The sequence below is a fragment of the Nymphalis io genome, chromosome 15 (genome assembly GCF_905147045.1).
Source record: "Nymphalis io chromosome 15, ilAglIoxx1.1, whole genome shotgun sequence".
In the NCBI taxonomy this organism is placed as follows: Eukaryota; Metazoa; Arthropoda; class Insecta; order Lepidoptera; family Nymphalidae; genus Nymphalis; species Nymphalis io.
The window spans coordinates 11,017,639-11,037,575 of NC_065902.1; the positions used below are offsets into that span (position 1 = coordinate 11,017,639).

Genomic DNA, 19,937 nt, shown 5'->3' on the forward strand with positions numbered 1-19,937 from the left:
CACAACCATCGGCGTGAAAGGCCCGTCAATATGAATCGATTTGCGAATATCCAGAACAGCTTTATGATAAAAACAATTAACAGTGATCTTATTTAATAAAATATAAATTGTACGGGGACTTATTTATAATGAGCAATATATACAGGTATTTAATGATTTATTTATCTTTATTATAATTAACTTATGTAAGTAAATTAATGTATTTATAGCTTAACGGACGTTAAAGTTAATCAGATTTTTCTTTAAATATTCAAAATCGGAAGACACATCATCTAACTAATCGCAATCTAAACAAAATTTTGTGTTCGCTTCTAAATTGATGTAAAATACATAAAATTATACTTTAAAGTAATGAGAATGGAATGAAATTACTGGTGGTAGAGCTTTGTGCAAGCTCGTCTGGGTAGGTACCAACCACTCATCAGATATTCTACCGCAAAACAGCAGTACTTGGTATTTTTGTGTTCCGGTTTGAAGGGCGAGTGAGCCAGTGTAATTACAGGCACAAGGGATATAGCATCTTAGTTCCCAAGGTTGGTGGCGCATTGGTGATGTAAGCGATGGTTAACTTTTCTTACAATGCCAATGTGTATGAGCGTTGGTGACCACTTGCCATCAGATGGCCTATAAAAAAAGAATAGTAAATAAATATTCTTAATAAAATTGTATTTCAAATGTATATATTTTTTTTAATTTTTACGGAGAATTTATACAATAAAAATATAAAAGAAAACTAAAATAAATTTAAACTATACAGACATAATATTTCAAGTTACAGCAAAAATCGCACGGAAATTATTTTAGTGTATTTCCAATTCACATAAAATTTCCGAAAAATATAAAATTTCCATAAGACATAATTCTCGTGTCGGTTGCCATTTTTTCCAACCTTTACTATAACATTAGATACATCAGTAACAAGGATGTCGTTTTTGTACAATGTGAAAGAATCTCCTAATATGAGCAGACCCTTGTAACTAATAATGAAATAAGAGGCGACCGTCAATTTATCATTCTGAGCTTCCATTACTTGGCAAGATCTTTCATTATACGCGGTCCGTTGTCAAATATTGAGTTTTTAAACAAATTTATTAGCTACGTGACTTTGAATCGAGTTTCTTTTGTTGTATAGTGAATTGTGGATTTTTAAATTGTAATGAGTTTTGTTATTAGTTTAGTATTATTGAAACAGGCCTCGATGAATATTTAATTTATAATTTTGAAATTTTGAAATTAATCATTGTAGTTTTAAATTATTTATCATCAGGCAGCATTGTAGCGTAAGCTTAGTGGTTTCGATAGATATTCCAGCGCGCTCAGCGCCCGCGAGTCTTTTATACTCCCACCCATTTCTATGGAGGTAACTCGTACATGCATTATTACAGCAAAACAGATATATATATGTATATTAAAATTCCCCAGGAGTAATTACATCAATACAATATAAAGAAAAACAAAAACAACATAGCTTAAAACAGATGCAAACAGCTTAAATGCATTACCTATTAAGGAGTATACCTCATGCAACAAAAACGAGATAAAAAGGAGATTACTTTATAAAGTTTAGTAAATTTACATGTTTTAACATATTATGAAAACTTATAAGTTACAGAAAAAATAAACAATAAAATAAATAAGGAAAAAAAAGGTTGCAAAAAAAAATATAAGTATGAAAGCTTTCCATAAGTTTTTTTTTTCTTTTAAATATATAAGCTAGCGCTTGACTGTTATCACACCTGATGGAAAGTGATGATACAGTCTAAGATGGAGCGCGCTTGCCTAGAAAATGCCTATTCACTCTAGACTTGAAGGTACCCATATTGTAGGTGGTGGGAAAAACGGAGGTCGGGAGGGTATTCCAGATCTTAGCGGTGCGTATCAGGAACGAGGAAGTAAATCGTTTCGTACGTGTCTTAGATACATCAACAACGTACGGGTGCAGATCTTTTCGATGCCTCGCAGTTCTATGGTAAAAAGGTGACGGAGGAACCAAATTAAATAGTTCCTGGGTACACTCTCCGAAATATATTCTGTAGAAAACCGACAGACGGGCAACGTAAAGTTACAAGTAAAGAGTTAAAGAGTTATATAGTCAGTCGCATTAAATAAAAAAAATTACAAAAATACAACATACAAATGGGAATGGAATGCCTTTCTTTGAATTTGGTCATAAATTGATTTAAATTTTTAGAAGATATTGATAAATAAAACACCATTTGTCATTAACAAATATTATTTATTTAAACTTGAAAGCCATACAAAATGTACTTATTAACGTCAATATATTTAATCTGTTACAAATACATTAAATAGATAACACATTATGCCTTTAACATTAAATAAAAAGCTGATTATACATAAAATTATATATTTCAAATAATTATATATCGAAAAACATTTGTTTTATTTAAATAAATATAATTTTTGGCAATAGATTTTGGCGTAATACTATGTGATTAAATCTGACTAGAAAGTATTATTACACTAATAATATTCGTTTAAAATAATTATTTATAACGATTTTAAAATCGATTTTCATACCACAGTACAGTCAGATAGGAGTTAAAAATGAAATTAAAAAAAATTGATTAACATAAATGCTAGTTTTGAATTCTATTTCTAAATTTTTAGTAACTAAATTTGCAAATCTTAGTGAAAATTATTCGCAAACAAATTATCGAGAATTGATCTATAAATGCTACCATATCGTTTCAAATTGTTAATTAATTTAATTTAATTACAATTTCACAATAAATTAGTGAGTTTTCATCATTATCATTGGTTTAACTTTACTGAATTTTTCGATTCTATTTATTTAACACATAATATTATATAGATTAGAGTTTTTTTTTAAATTACAAAATCTATGTAAATTCCTTAAGAAAATTTATAAAATACATAAAACAATGAAATGGAAGCGGGAAATATGAATGAACAGAGATGAGATATAAACAAAATCGAACGACACTTGTTTTTTTTATACATAACTGTCAAAGGACTTAATGTCTGTGCATGCAATATGTCTTATTATTTTTTTATATTATAATATAATAATTGACATTTTAATTCGAGTTCAATGACGGGGTGAACTTATGTACATTATATTCAATTAATATTTCAGTTTTTGTTCGTTGATGTTGACTTCAGCAAGCCTGAAAAAAAAGTGAAATATAAACAAAATTATCAAAACTGTTTTAAAACATTGACTACTTTTAGAATGTTCAGATTTTTTTTACTTTTATTGTATTTATAACTTCACAGTCGGTGCCTTTAGTGAATATCATCGTTACTTAGTATCAATCCTATTGTGTCTGCATATTTTATTACCAGGCAGCATCACAAGTTTTAGGATTAGAATAGATGTAAAAAAGGTATTCATATTATGCAATATACTCGTACATATATGATTTTACACGTAGTACTCTAGATGACTTTTGCATAAAATATTAACATTTATTTTTAGTGTGTACTCATTTTAATATATTCATCAGAGGCTTAAGTTTAGTTTAAATGCTTTTTGGTTCATGCATTTTAAATTTGGCCTCCAAAGCCAACTTTCAATCTAAACTTTGTATGAGTGTGTAAATATATTTTAACTAACAAAATGATGGTACAAATTGTTAAAGTCCCTATGTAATACATAAAGTAAAATATTATTGATGAAATATTGACTGTTTTTTTTTTTGTTGTAATGGTATTTGTATTTATATACGCATTTCGGATCAACATGTTATATTGAACAAATTATACTAAATGTGCTTAATACTATTGTAGTTACCATCGTATATATTGTTTGTGGCACGTATTAATTGATTGAAATATATTAATAATAATAATTAAAGTCCCACTGCAAGGCTAAGGGTTCCTAAATGAAGAAGGCTTCAAGCTTTCGATTTCGACCACGGTGGTTAAGAGAGATTAGCCAACTGCACAGGACATATTATAGTGAAATAGTGTGTGCGCAAACACAGGTGCAATCTCTATTTCCTAGCTCTCATAATCCGATGGAAGGCAATCCGACACGACCCGAAAGAGTTCATGTGCAGGACCAACGGCTTTGCGATTTTTCTGAGGCACGGAAGTATACACACTTCCAACTTCCAGACCCCGAGCTGCTACTGAGAGTTTTCTGACAGAAAAACCCAATAACTTTTTACTGGCCAGAACTGGGAATTGAACCGACGAACTCCGGGTCAGCGAACTTATATCTAACTACTAGACCAACGAGGCAGTCTACTCCAATGGCGGTGGATAAACTTGTGACAAAATTTCATCCGAACAGGTTTTCTCACGATATTTTCCTTCGTCGCTGAGCACGAGATGAATTAAAAACACATTAAAACTTGAAGGTGTGGCTTCTTTTTTATTTTCTAATTACTTGGCATCACGGTTCATCATATACTGGATCTTATACCGAACAATACAATATTACAAAGATTGTAGTAACACTAACAGTAACAGCCTGTTAATGTCCCACTGCTGGGCTAAGACCTCCTCACCCTTTTTGAGGAGAAGGTTATAGCTTATTCCACCACGCTGCTCCAATGCGGGTTGGTAGAATACACATGAGACATAATTTCAATGAAATTAGACGCATGCAGGTTTCCTCACGATGTTTTCCTTCACCGTCAAGCACGAGATGAATTATAATTAAAAATTAAGCACATGAAAATTCAGTGGTGCTTGCCCGGGTTTGAACCCATGATCATCGGTTAAGATTCACGCGTTCTAACCACTCAGGCCATCTCGTCTTTTATTTTTCAAAGATTGTAACATTAAGAATAAAAATTAACTTAATTAATGCAATAGAATTAAGCAAATTTTACAGTACAAAATCTGCTCTTATTATTATTTATGAAATATACTAAAGCTATATAATTATATTCATCAGTTGAATAAAATATTGAAATAATAATAATAATATCCTAAGGGATTATTCACACACGGCCATCTGATCCCAAACTAAGCAGAGCTTGTACTATGGAAACAAGACAACTGTTATTCTACATATATTACTTTCTTTTGTAAATACATACTTATATACCTATATAAGTGTGATAAGATAATTACACCCACACTCAGGATAAACACAATTTGTTAAAATTTAAAAGTTATTCAAACGTTAACTTCATACCTTTAAAAAACCTGTACACGGTGATTCTCTCGATCGCATACGATAATGTTGCCACCTGACATAACAGCGATACCCTCGAGACCCTTGAACTCTCCATCTCCAGATCCCCAAGACCCGAAAGCCCTGAGGAAGGTTCCATCAGGATGGAAGATCTGGATCCTGTTGTTGCCAGAGTCAGCGACCACGATGTAACCTTGGTCATCAACGGCAACACCCCTGGTGATGATAAAATTCAGCGTTAACATTTAAAATAAATAACAACAGAATATGATACAGATTTTGTTGTTATTCCAATGAGTATCATTATTCTAATCACACTTTTTTTGATTTAATCTCAATACAGAATTATTATCATTAGCTTAACTTTTAATTAATTTTATGCAAAGCTTGAAAATTGCTTATTTGATGATGTTTTTAGTAATAAAAAGTTGGAGGCAAGTTCCATCTTGTAATATAAATATATGGAAAGAGACGATCTTAAATATTTGAATGAATATTATTTTAGTCTTCATCGTTGAAAACTTCTCCGTTTACAGTGTAGTTAAGAGGACAATATCGTCCGGTCGTAAAACTAAAGGGGATCTATTAAATATACTCGGTAAATGGGTCACGTTTTGGGGTCATGCTCTCATACCATTTTCACGAAGTTGGTCAAGGTGTCCGTTATAAAATGTTTGTCTTTACAATTATTTAATATTATGGCATAAAATCAACTTGATCTCCAAATCACTGGTGGTAGAGCTTTGTGCAAGCTCGTCTGGGTAGGTACCACCCACTCATCAGATATTCTACCGCAAAACAGCAGTACTTATTATTGTTGTGTTCCGGTTTGAAGGGTGAGTGAGCCAGTGTAATTACAGGCACAAGGGACATAAAATCTTATTTCCCAAGGTTGGTGGAGCATTGGCTATGTAAGCTATGGTTGACATTTCTTACAATGCCAATGTCTAAGGGCGTTTGGTGATCACTTACCATCAGGTGGCCCATATGCTCGTCCGTCTTCCTATTTTATAAAAAAAAAATCACGTTGGAGACAAGGGTAGTTTCGAATATCTATTGATTGTAATAATTATTATAACTTTGCCTATTAATAAATTAAAATATATTTTTTCATAAAGTGAAAACGTGATATGTGTGTAGATAATACAGAGATAATATAAAGTGTAGTATTAGTTGACTTCCATACAGGAAACATTAATTGAATTGTCTATTTATTATTTACGGTAAAATCTACATTTCTAATAACTTCTAATAAGTTGCTTTGTATTTTATGAGAACCTGTAAAATTCACGAAACTTATAAAACTTTAAATTATTATTTAAAGTTTTATAATTATATATTATATTTTACAAAAAAAAAATTACATTTTTTTTTTGTAAAATTTAGACAAATATTTAATAAACTTCTCAGTAAACGAAATTCAATTTTTTTTTAAATTTGATTAACCCTTTTATTTTAATATATCGAACCTGAAAAGGTAGTATAGATAGATATTGGCTATATAAATAGTGGTTAGAAGCTCAATAGGAAGAATATGGGCAGAGGATGAATATATAATTATATGTATATAATTATATAAATTATTTAATACATTTTTAAATTTACCGTTATCGACAAAACTAATACCGATTAAAATAAGAACCTCGTTTCAAATAACTTCTGACAACTATATTATGTATTATTAATAAAAAAATATGGACAAGAATAAATAAAGTATTTCTACAATATAAAACTGCAGCAGAGCAAAGATCGATTTGTCTTCGTACTCAAATTTTTGTATAATTCGATGTAAATGTATTTATTGGAAATCTTAAACAATTTTAGAGTACTACAAATTACGAACGTCTAAACAGAAAATTGACCCGTAGACATATTTTAAAGGTCACATTGAACTATGAAATATTAGAAATTCCAACTAATCTTATGTCCATAATTAATTTAGAGAAGGCATTGTGAACGGTATGTAAAACAAAGGATATTAATATCGATTACTCGTTAGCAAGATACCAATCAAGAGATAGGTTACAATATACCTCAGAAACTATAATCCTATTACGTTCCCTTACGATCCTGTTTAAGAACTCTCCAGTGGTTGTTTAATGAAACTTCATTCTAGTGTGGTGATAAGTGCTTGATAGATATTTATGGCATTTATCAGATCGTTGTTATTCTATTGTTTGACCAAAATTTTGAGGATAGTTGAATTTATAGCGAAGAAATAGTGAATTTGAAAATGGAAATCTAGTTATATTGCGATGTAAGATCCTTGAAAAATTTATCCATGAAATAGTATCCATATTAAATATAATCATCGTGTGTTATTAAGGACAACTTACCTCGGGAACTTAAACTGTCCGTCTTCAGAGCCTTCTTCACCAAATGAAGAAAGAACTCGTCCATTCACATCGAAGACTTGGATCCTGTGATTATTGGAGTCGGATACCAGCACGCGGTTAGTGCTGGATACCGCTATATAATGAGGATGCTCTAGCTGTCCAAGCTTAGATCCAAAGCTTCCGAATTTACCCACAAACGTGCCATCGGATTGGAATACCTGGTCGAAAGAATAAATTATTATTTTAATAATTTCATTACGCCATAATGTGCAATACATTCTGATATTTAACACAAATATACATTTTTTTGCGTATAGGTATTGAATGAATTCCTTTTTGAATCCCTTAGCATCACATTACTGTCACCTTAAAAGCAACATAACCACTGCAAAGCCGGCAAAGGTTTCCTTTCCGCCAATAGAAGATAAGCCAATTCCTACACCCAATAAAGCAAGATTTTCTTTAACAAATTGTCGTAAAATTGTCAGAGACATCATACCTCGGCATATTCACTTCACTGAGATAAATTTGAAATCATTTTAAGAACTTAAAAAGCTCACCTTATAAATCAGTTTATTAAAATTTTAAATGGCATAGTTTGAATAGGATTTAAAATACTGGGTGAAATCGTAAAGAAAATGTAATCAATAAATTTTAAAGTAAAAAATTAAATTTGCAAATACTTATAATATATATATAATATACTTGAATCTAACCTGTACTCTATGGTTTTCCTTGTCACACACGTATATGAATCCGAGAGCGTCTGTGGTAATTCCCCATGGGTAGTTGAATTTTCCATCACCGGTACCCTGGCTGCCGAAGGATCTTAGGAAGCGACCGGCGGGATCAAATACCTGATGACAAAATTGAAATTCAATAAAGTTCTTTAAACAGATACAAAACACGAAATAAGCGTTTGAAAATTATGAAGGTTTATTGTTCTTATAAAACTTTTAGAAAGCATGAATTTAATGGAAAAGGCTTAAATGTAAACATAATATTTTTGTCTGTTGTGGTTTAACAATTTTCATTGTGAAAAATTATATTCGCTAAATGGTGGCCTTTAAATTAAAATCGGAAATTTTCATCTTCAAATCAAGTATCAGACACAGTATACAAACAAAGTTGGATGTAAGCATTTCACAAATATTATCACTGATGATTAAGGACTTGTATTAATAATTTTAAATATCGTTGTATTTTTTTTATAATATTATTGTTATTGTTGTATGATTGCTTATTTATTTTATACAAGATAAAAACGTTCATGTAGCTTACTAGCAATTTCTTAGTATGTTCAATTTATGTATTTATACACACATATATGCATATATATTATAAACCGAAAACTAAAATAACAACAGAGATTAAAATAGTATGTACATACTAAATCATAAATCATAATGTAGTTTAAATAAATATCATTATCATTTTTAGTTTCAGTATATCCATTGGTTTAAGATACTAACGAGGTGGTCCTGGCTGGTCCATGTTTCAAAAACACAATAAAAATTTCGATTTATTGGGTGATGATAGAGCTTCCCTACTACATTACTGAGTGAAAAAGAGAAAACATTATACAGTTCTATCAAAAAAATATCGATGATATTGACCTAAAAAACGGGATTCTTAGAAATTTATTTGTATTGAGATTATCACTATTTCAAATGATTAGAAAACCATTGTATGTAATATTATATTTTTTTAAAATATAATTAAACCCCTCTTATAAATGTTTCAGGTCTATAGTGATTACTTATTAACACAATTGACACTCTCCTCAAAAGGGAGAGGAGGCCTTAGCCCAGCAGTGGGACATTAACAGGCTGTTACTGTTACAATTGACTGATCGCACAGTTAAATTACTGATGAAAATAAGAGAAAAATCAATGTGTTTATCGATATACACAGCATTTATCAATAAGGTTTTTAATGTTTAAATATATTTAATGACACATGAAAATTGTGGAAGCAATTGAAGGTGAATCTAAACGAATGAATAGATCCATAATTAAATTCAAATTATTTGATAAAATGTTAAGCTGGCCATAAATACTAACCTAATTGCAACATATTATCGTGAAAAGCGATTTTGAATTTGTATTAACAAAATAATGCTATTGTCATGTGAGTGAACTGAGCTGTAGTATACTTTATAATGGGACGTGTGGTTTAATTTTTGTTTGCTAAATAGTTAAAAGATTTTTTATTATAATTTACTCATAATATTATCAGTTTTATTTTTCGATCGATTGGCTTTCAATCATTGTTTTTTTTTGTTTATATGTTATTTTTAATGCTAGTAACGTAAGTAAACGTATACTTTGTTAAAAAAATATTTACATAAAATTATTAAATGTTCATCAGAAACATAAATACTGTTACATCTATACGAATAAATAAAATTGATGTGTCTGTAAATGATTTCAAAAACATCTTTTTAAATATAACATTTTAATTTTCTTCGCGTTTTATTTATATAAATTTTACATACATTAAAATGACCCATTTCGAATTTTCGCCACAAACACTATTACAAGATGGTGAAGCCGCGGCTTACTTAGTTTTTAATAAAACTCAATCAATGATTGATTTTGAATATCTTTCCTCTTCGTACCGTACACCAAAATTTCTCACTTAAAAATAGTGTCACGTAGGTAACTTCGTTAGTGCGTATCTGGTTAATTAGTCGGTTTGAAAACACTCGTTATCAATTGGGAATATCAATTAATTTCAATTACTGAATCGAATACAAAGGGCTCTTTCGAAATGAATATTCTGACATGTTTTAGATATGTGGCAAGTGAATTCAATAGTCATATTGTTATGTAAGTCGGTGTACTCTTTAAAGAACGAGCACAGCTGTGCGATGTTACAAGAAGATATTCTCGTGGTCGTTGCACAGGTGTAGCTGTAGCTTTTCAGATGATTTCGCGTCGTGGACGCTCACGCTTCATTTGGTCGCACATGTGTGTTCGATCCATTATTGTATACAGGATATTTTTTTCTTAAATTTATTGGAAAGGTAACAGGTTAAAAAGGTTTTTTGAAATAAAATGCTGTCTATAACCCAAATTTGAGTAGCTTGTCGATGAGAATTCTAATTCTTTTCGTTAAAAGTCTTTGGACTTTGTTCATTAGTCGGTAATTTATGGAAATTTATAAATAAAATTTATAATAAACTGCTACCTAATTGCTTGCCTCGGCGTCAATAGAAAAAGACCATCATTTTTTTTGACATAAAATATTCCTAGGTAAGTGGATAGCTTATGATCAGCCAGCCGTTTGAAAGTAATTACTACTAAGTATTAAAGCGTCCAAATAATAAACGTCAAAATATTTTTATTTTTAAAATTATTATAGTTATGAGTTATAATAACAATAATAAACAATGTCCTCCAGACCGATTTCGGCTACGGCGGTCAATCTCAAGTGAGATTAGCCAATAGCGCAATAGATATTATAGTGCACAAGTGTGTACGCAAACACAGGGGCACTCTCTATTCCCTATCTCTTATAATCCGATGGGACGGCAATCCGACACGACGGCAATCCGACACGACCGGAAAGAGTTCAGGCGTAGGAACAACGGCTTTACGTGCTTTTCGAGGCACGGGAGCGTACACAATTCGTACTTCCAGACTCCGGGTTGCTACTGAGAATTTTCTGACAGAAAAACCCAATAACATTTTATTGGCCCGACTTGGGAATTGAACCCAGGATCTCCGGGTCTGCGGCCTCAAGGATCCACCACAAGAAGCCACTAGATCAACGAAGCAGTCAGTACTGTATGAGTTATATCATATTTAACAAGAATGTTTATTTACGAAATACTATATGATATAAAAATATCATCTTACTCTATTATAAAAAAAAATAAAAAAATGATAAATAGTTTATCTAAATACAAAATAATACGTATATTTTTTATATATTATTTTACTTCTCAGTTTGTATGAATGTCTGAGTAAGAATGACGTGTGCTTGGGAAAGTTATGACATCTGCATCATTATCTTTTTATAAAGCAATATTCCTCATTTACTCGTAGTAAGTCTGGAAGTTGCTTTTTAGCAATAAGATTGGTTTTTGTAGCTATTTAAAGATTGCATGCTTATCAAACATTTTTCATTAATTTGATGCAGTTTTTGTGTACAAAATGAATGTAGTAGCTTATTAAGAGGGGTTGAAGGAAGATGTTATTAATATTACAACCCAAGAGAATAATGTCGATATTATTAATTACAAGCAGCTATTTCAAGAAAATTTTAATAAATTGCCCTTTACTTTTAACATTATTATATTCGATATTTGTCATGGGAATATATAAATGATGGGTTTAATTTTATTATTGATTAAAAATTTATTATACGATAGTTCTCTTGAGAGGAAGCCGTTTCGTAGTTAATAAAATATTATACTAATATTATCTATTCATAATCTAACAATATCACTTTTTATTCACATAATTTATTTGATTTTTTGTTGTAACCTAAATTTGATTTTTATTCATTCGTTATACAGTACAGAATGCTTTATTCTATTATACGAGTATACTTGAAAACATTAAGTAGAACAAATCACACTCATAATAGTAAGTTGAAAATCTATAAGCAACTCTCTATTATATCCATGTCAAAGTCAAAGCGTATAAAGCATATCTCGCTATTTCAGTAACTGTCAATAAGTTCACGGCACGAAGTTTTGACATTGCAGATGACAGTTTGACAGTTGCTCAAAGTTTCATACAAGGATAGTTTCAGGAACATGAAAAAAATATCTTTCACTTAACATTCAATTACACTTAAGGATGTGTTATGGAAGTGTTATGATATTCAATAAGAAATGTTTTTATTTATTATACCAATACTACCGTGTCGAAAATAGGATTTAATTTTTTTTAACATTTGATCACTTATTTTCAATGCAAACGCGATCTCAATTTCGTATTTTCTCGATGAATTAAAAATAAAAATTTAAATTGAAAAGGAATATTAAACAGCGCGACAACTTTTGAAAACTGATTTATTTGGATGGAAAGTTTAATCTTTGAGAGCATGCCCGCTTGCCATTAAATGCAAAACGCAAAAATCGCTGGATTAATTATGAATAGGATGGTCTTAGCTTATACTTGATCAATTTATATTTTTTAATTTATTAACGAGTTCTAGATGCCCGACCTATTTTCGTACGGGTGGAACCACTTGCAGTGGGTTCAATCTAAGCTATCCATTTACCCAAACACACAAAAAGCTTATTATCAGTCCAGCTATTCAGGAGGAACATAGAAGATTATATAGGTAAAGATATAGTGTATAGAGATATTATACCTAATGTTATAATTGTAAAATATCTAAGTGTTAATTCAAAATAATTTAACAATAATGCTTATCACTAAATAATAGTAACATCCTGGGACATTATTCACACACGGCCATCTGATCCCAAATTAAGCAGAGCTTGTGCTATGGAAACCAGACAACTGATATACTACAAAAGCTACTGTTCTTTTATAAATATATGCTTATACATATCATTACACTCAGACTCAGGATAGACATGTTTATGCACACAAATGTCTGTTCTGGGTGGGAATTGAACCCACAAACTTAAGCATGAAAGGCAAGTATCTACCGACCACGCCAACCGGCTCGTCATTAAATATATAATTTACCTGAATGCGATGGTTATATCGATCAGCGATGATGTACTGGCCGATTCGATTTACGGCGACGCCTGCAAGACAGTCGAATTCACCCTCTCCGCTGCCGTATTGACCGAATTCTTTCACGAATATTCCGTTAGAATCGAACACCTGGATAAATAAATCATATTATGTAATAGATATTTTTTTTTTTAGTTACGTAATCAACGTACAAAATAACGTACAAAATTATACTTTACTGTATATTTGGCTTAGCTTGATCTGACAGGCACACTGAATCGTAATTATTAATATTATACACATAGTAGCATTTTAGTTCCTAAGGTTGGTGTTATATTGGAGAATTAAGGGATAGTCAATACTAAATATAGTGCCAATAGTTTATGGGCGGTGATGACCACTAACATAAGGTGGCAATAAAAAAAACATAATTTATTCGCTGAATTCAATTATTATTTTCAATCAAAAAGTAAGTATTTTAATAGTAAATTTTAGCAATGTTGCATCCAATCATATGCTTATTGCTTCGCTAGAGTATAAAACGTTTGGCAAATGCAAATTTGAATTTATGATAATGTTACGAATTCCACTATTTTGCCAACACGCGTTTACAGCAGAGTAGTCTATTTCCGTAATTTTATAGCAAGGTAAATATTTTAGCAGACTTCATTCCTGAAAGCCGTTTCAATTATGCGAATAATTATAGAATCGAACGTTCTTGTATAAAATTATGGAAGCGATTAGATACTACTATAATACTTTTCTTATTGTGTTTTACCTGTACTCTGTGGTTGGATGAATCAGCCACGACCATAATGTTGTCGGGACCAACAGCGATGCCACGAGGCCAAGTAAAACAACCGGGTTCGCTCCCCCGGCTCCCCACACTGAATTGTAAACGGCGTTTCTGCAGATACTGGCTCCTAGGGGAGGAACCTGCTGCTGCGAAACCTGTGACAAATAGTCAAGTTAAAATAAAGTTCAAATCGGTCTGGCGAACCAAGAATCAGAAGCCGCAAACCTATATACACGCCACTCGTTATTCTAACCTGCTACCGCTGCTGTAGCCGCCGTAGGGGAGATGGGGGAGCCTGCCGCGTTTTTTGAATCGTCATCAGAACTGGCAAGCTCATTAGCTGAGCGTAAGGGCAACCCGAGAGACAAGCGACGGGATGCGCTTGAAGATGTACTTCCCGAATCGCGATCTTTACCCCGCGAACCATACTTGTTTTTCAAGTATCTCGCCCAGGAACTTAAGGCCGCTCCGTCCTTTTCGCCAGTTACCGGACGTTCAGGAGAGCTTTCTCTCGATTTGAGCGCATGGGAAGATCGGCTTCGAGACAGCTCCGAACCACCGGTACCGGAGCCGTATCGAGCCGCAAGATAAGCTGAAGGGGACGCGGTTGTAGGGGAAACGGGATCGTCTTGGTCATCGTCGTCACCCGCACCGAAACCTGTGTGACTGCTCTTGCTTCTTGCAAGGCGATTACGCCGTTCTTTTAAAGCAAGATATCTTGACCGAGCAGTAGGATATTTTGAATCGTCATCCAAAGAGGATGTCATTTCGTCATCCTTTGGTTTGCTACCGTAGCGACTGTAAGATGAACCACTGGCACCATATCGAGGAGCTGGCTCCTCTTCTGTTTGGGAGGTTTGTCTAGTACGGTAACGTGACTGAGTCGGTGTATCTTTATTTTTATTATCGTTTGCGTCATTTCGAGCATTATTGCTTCTTGCTAGGAGCGGCCCTATATCACTACGAGCCATCGCCTGACTCTCGGGCTTCCTTTGTGGAGCAGGCTCCTCTTCACTCTCCTCTGATGAATCAGTTTCCTCTTCGGAGCTCGTGTCGGAGTCTTCATGGGCCGGCTCGGCGGGCGCCGGGGCAGGTGTTGGTCGTTGGGAACCAATGAAACGACTTTGCACCCGTTGTGCGCCGCCAGTTGTTCCATTTGTTGTCACCGGTGTTGGTCTCTCATTGCCTGCGGACAAAAAACGTGTGGTCGGTTTTGGTGGCAGCCCATCAGTGCTATATTTTGCTTTCAATTCTGCGATCGATAGTATCGCACCTGTGTGTTTTACCGCCGAGCCGGAACTTTCTGTAGATGCACTAGATTCAGTGCTAGGCGCACGTGCTGCAGGACGGTGTACAGAAGATGTATCGGACGCTGATGGCCTTCTTACAGCCGAGGGTTTTGGTGCTGGAGCTGTATTCTTGCGCTGATTTCTTTGCAGAGATCCAACAGATTCATCGGACTCACCATCACTGGATGCCTGAGAAATATACTGAAATTCGGTATTGACACCAAAAACGTAGTCTAGTCTGATTATTTTGTCGTTTTGTTTGTGTTTATGTGTATATGAATTATCATGGAGTGTTTTAATGGAATGCCCTAGTTAGTTGACGCGTTTTCCGTGTTAGTATCGATGATTAAATTTCTACTTGTAATTTCTTGTTTTAATCACTCCCTTTCATCTTCCCAACTCACCTCACGGGCTGGAGTTGGTGGTTTACGACTAATTGAGCTCCTTTCTTCTTCAACAGGTCTTTGAGGAGTGCGATCAGGTTCTTGTGATGAAGCTGCTCCCTTGTTTTGTCTTTTAAGGCGTGATATTTCATCATCTTCACTCTGCTGTCTAGCTGGTGGAGGTGGACGGCTTCGTGGTTGTGGTGTAGGTTGTACTGGCTTTGGTGGTGGTGGAAGTTCCTTTTTTTCTTTTTTTTTACCGCTATCTACATCTAGTATTCTTTGCATTACACGAGGACAATCACTCAATCTAAATATACCACTGAGTGGACCACGAGTTGCATCTTCGGTATCAGCGACCTTTTCCTTTTCTTTTTCTTTTTGTTCGGCTTTCACTGCGCGAGTTGACGTTTCAGTATCGGAATCATTATCTGTTTGATGACTTCTTACGAAACGAGAACGAAATCTTCGTGATGGTCGGTGCTCGGATTCATAACCGCTGTAATCGTCTGTGACTCCATAGTCTCTTGTGTGTTTTTCTGGTGGAGGTGGACGACGTTCACCAAACTTACGTCCTCCTAAAATTGGTTCATCGTTTTCTGTGTAGCCTTTAGCTTCTTCTTGTTGGCGAAATTGTGATGCTAAGCGATGATCACTCTTTGATCTAGTCAAACCTTGACTTTGTTGTAATCCACTAGAGTACGCATTTGGATGTGTGATGTTAAGTTCTCCGTAACTAGCAACATGCATTACAAGTTGATTTGGATCATGTGTCATTACAAATCGTATTCTGCGATTATAATCACCAGCTTCATAATCAAAGTTTCTCAGAAACTCTACTGTTTTTAAGAATATTTCTTTGGTATCAACTAATTCCGTGTCTTCCCATTCAACATCGTCGTTCATATATTTATCAGCGAGATCACAATTGCTTTGAATATTGCTTAATTCTAACTCTAAATTATCTTTAAGATGTGTCAAGTTCCTAAGTTCAGTAGCTAAATAACGATCAACTTCATTTCGTAAGAAATCAGTTCGGTCTTTTAGAGCTTTTGCAAGTCTCTTGTGAATTTCATCTACTTCCCCAGCAACGGCACCACAGTTTGTTTGCAAATTTGCTGTGTTTCTTTCTACTACAGCTAAAATATCTTGAAGCCTATTTACACCTCGACGTATTTGATTATTGATTCTTGCAATTTCTCTGCGAAGGACTTCCATATGTGCGGATTTGCAATCTTCGCAGACTTTTTTGTCGCAATGAGCGCAGGGTGCGCAGTATGCTTTTTCTGAGCAAACATTACACCTTTCCATAACTTGCCCAGCCGTGGGATCTGGAAGTTCCCCGGCGATTTGGGCGTGCAGCTCCAAAAATCTCTGCAAGGTGACATTTGTGGGGAATCCTTGTACCCCTTGATAAGGGATACGATGCTCTGCACGACATTCCGGACATTTAACCTGTAAAATAATAAACACTTATCATAAGCGGCTGAGAAAATCTTTCCTAATTTTTAACCTTGCATGTTTATTTCGTTAAAAAATCTGTTAACTAAATTCAAATGAAATGGTTGCAGTTTTTGGTACCTGTCGCCGGACATAGTCAACAAGGCCGTCCATACATGGTTCCATACAGAAACTGTGCTGACATGGTAGCAGCTTTGGGTTTCTGTACCGGTCCAAGCAAACGCAGCACGTCAGCAGTGATTCAAACTGCTCCATTTTTCCTTAACCCCTCACTATATATCTGTAATAGATACAACAAATCTATTAATTAAACGATAGTTTTTTTAATAAGGGGCCGTTTAAAATAATAAGGGGTTTGTTATAGTACGAATTTCATTTCTTTATGATCAAAAAAGCCGAGATGGCCCTGTGGTAAGAACGCGTGAATCTTAACCGATGATCGTGGGTTCAAACCCGGGCAAGCACCACTGAATTTTCATGTGCTTAATTTGTGATTATAATTCATCTCGTGCTTTACAGTGAAGGAAAACATCGTAAGGAAACCTGCATGTGTCTAATTTCACTGAAGTTCTGCCACATGTGAATTCTACCAACCCGCATTGGAGCAGCGTGGTGGAATAAGCTCCAAACCTTCTACTCAAAAAGAGGAGAGGAGGCCTTTAGCCCAGCAGTGGGACATTCACAGGCTGTTACGGTTACGGTATGATCATGTTTTATCTATTTTTCGTAGGAGTATCTAAATGAATAATCAACAAACATTTGCCACGTTATTTTAGCTCTTTAGTCCAAATTTATAACTTTAAACTAAATTAAACTTCCTATTTTTCCAATTCCATGCTTCAATTATAAAACGCATATTTACATTATATATTCCATCACAAGTTTTACACAAACGGTGAAATACCAAGTCTTATTTTGGCGTTTGCGCGATATTCGAAGATCCGGTACCATTTAAAAATAGAAAACGTCTGGCGTTTCACACGGCTCCCATTTACATGTTAGTTGCAATACTCGCTTCAATTTGTGTGGGCAGTTCTTTTGATAACACTACGTATTAAGTGAAATATTTTCTGTATTTTTACGCATAGTTGTTGATTTATAAGCCGAGCGTGTTTTGATTCAAACGTAATATGTAAATTTAGATTCTTCGTCAATGAAAGTTTGTGCTGATTTAATATAGTCGCATTTCTGGCAAATATATTATTTGTTATCTGATTTATGATGATAACATTCATCATTTTACATATTTATGTTTAAAGTAAAATAAAGTGAAGTGATTGATTTAAATTATAATTTACAACATTTTCCTTAAATATTGGTATGATTGTTGGAATCTGTCCATCTTATTCCAAGTTATGCCTTTGTTCTGTTTGAAATTTGGACTTTGGAGTAATAGTGCAAAAACTTTCATTATAAATATAACACCTCATATTGCCTCTACTGGTAACAGGATGGCTGGTTTATTTTCGCCCAGAGGATCAAAATTGCGATTCAAAGCGAAAATGTTGCTAGCATTTTTATAGATTCATATTTTAAGATGATTTTAAATATGTTATATATTTAAATAATAATATAATAATGCATAAAATTACGTATCCAATGGTAACAAAAATATATCCATTAATTTTTGGTATATGTAATACTTTATTAAAATAGGTTCTCATATAAATATTAAAAATGAAGTCATTTTACTCTAGCAAACGAAAGCTATTGTTCAATATTGTAAAAAAGTCACACATTTCCGTCAATATTCTTGAAGCATGAAAACCTATAAAATAATGACCTCACCGAGATACGTCATTTGGCTCAAATGTTAATGAGTCACTACTTACGTAAATGAAAGGAAAATAAGGCGTACGAATGCTATGAAAAGAAAAATCACATGTGGGCTAATTGTATTACAGTGTCTAAATGAAGATACTATTTAAAAATAAATAGTTGAACGATTGCTTGATTCTAACTGAAGACAATATACGTCACAGGGACACGAAACAGAAGGCTGCAAGAACAAAGTCGAAGCTCACCGCAGAAAACGGTTGTAAAATGTCAGAAAGTGATATGCGACATTGACCATAATAATTATAAAATTACAAGAATCAAAAAAATATATCATAATAAGTCGGTTGTCAACAATGAACGGGTAAGTAATGAAATGAGTTCTTACAGAATAGCACTGCAGATTTCTAATCGATTGTACCACAGTAACAGTCAGCTCACTTTCATAAAAGTGTGTAGGGGGTAGTACAATTAAAATACTCATTTCTCGACAACCACAAAGACATTGTTAGGAAGATATATATTTTTTATAGAATAGCGGACGGATAGGCGGACGAGCCTGATGGTAAATGGTCACCAATGCCCATAGCCATTGGTATTGTAAGAAATGTTAACTATCGCTTCTATTGCCAATCTTGGGAACTAAGATGTTATGTCCCTTGTGCCTGTAATTACATGCATGCAATGGAATTGATCAGAATGAAAACGTGGTACGACAATTGCCACGTGTATGCCTTGATTATTCTAATAATGACCTTTATAAAAATAAAATCGTTAACGGGTTTTATGTATTAAAGAAAAAATCAATCATTATTTCTCGTTAGACAGCAGCTATTGTTATATATTAGGTCCTTACATATGAAATTAGTGTTTTGTCGTACTGAACATTTTGATCTAAAATATCACCTCTTTGGTTAAGAATTCCAAATTCAAATTTATAAATTCATTTAGCTGGTACGTTTGAGTTTTGAAAACAGTCGTGCATTTATTTTTTCTCATTATTTTTTTATTTGGCGTCGCTTATAACCGCACAATGGAGAACATGAAATATCGGTATATTTACGAGTACGAGATCAACCGTGGCACCAGTGCTGCA

The 19,937-nt window shown here is 33.5% G+C and overlaps 1 protein-coding gene across 5 annotated transcripts in view; it reads right to left on the reverse strand.

Annotated features, from left to right (window-relative positions):
- LOC126773769 (RING finger protein nhl-1) overlaps positions 1 to 19,937 on the reverse strand; it is a 440,095-nt gene that overhangs the window by 322,726 nt on the left and 97,432 nt on the right. For 3 of the 5 annotated variants that reach the window (XM_050494910.1, XM_050494909.1, XM_050494911.1), the window contains 9 exons: positions 17,186 to 17,345; positions 15,626 to 17,059; positions 14,186 to 15,410; positions 13,915 to 14,087; positions 13,146 to 13,286; positions 8,187 to 8,327; positions 7,471 to 7,688; positions 5,135 to 5,350; positions 2,780 to 3,152 (listed from right to left, as the gene is read on the reverse strand). In XM_050494910.1, coding sequence (XP_050350867.1) covers positions 5,137 to 5,350; positions 7,471 to 7,688; positions 8,187 to 8,327; positions 13,146 to 13,286; positions 13,915 to 14,087; positions 14,186 to 15,410; positions 15,626 to 17,059; positions 17,186 to 17,320 — 3,681 coding nt within the window. In that variant the 5' untranslated portion in view covers positions 17,321 to 17,345 and the 3' untranslated portion in view covers positions 2,780 to 3,152; positions 5,135 to 5,136. Of the gene's footprint in view, positions 1 to 2,779; positions 3,153 to 5,134; positions 5,351 to 7,470; positions 7,689 to 8,186; positions 8,328 to 13,145; positions 13,287 to 13,914; positions 14,088 to 14,185; positions 15,411 to 15,625; positions 17,060 to 17,185; positions 17,346 to 19,937 lie in introns of those variants that run through there. The other 2 variants (XM_050494913.1, XR_007669770.1) reach the window with 2 other exon arrangements.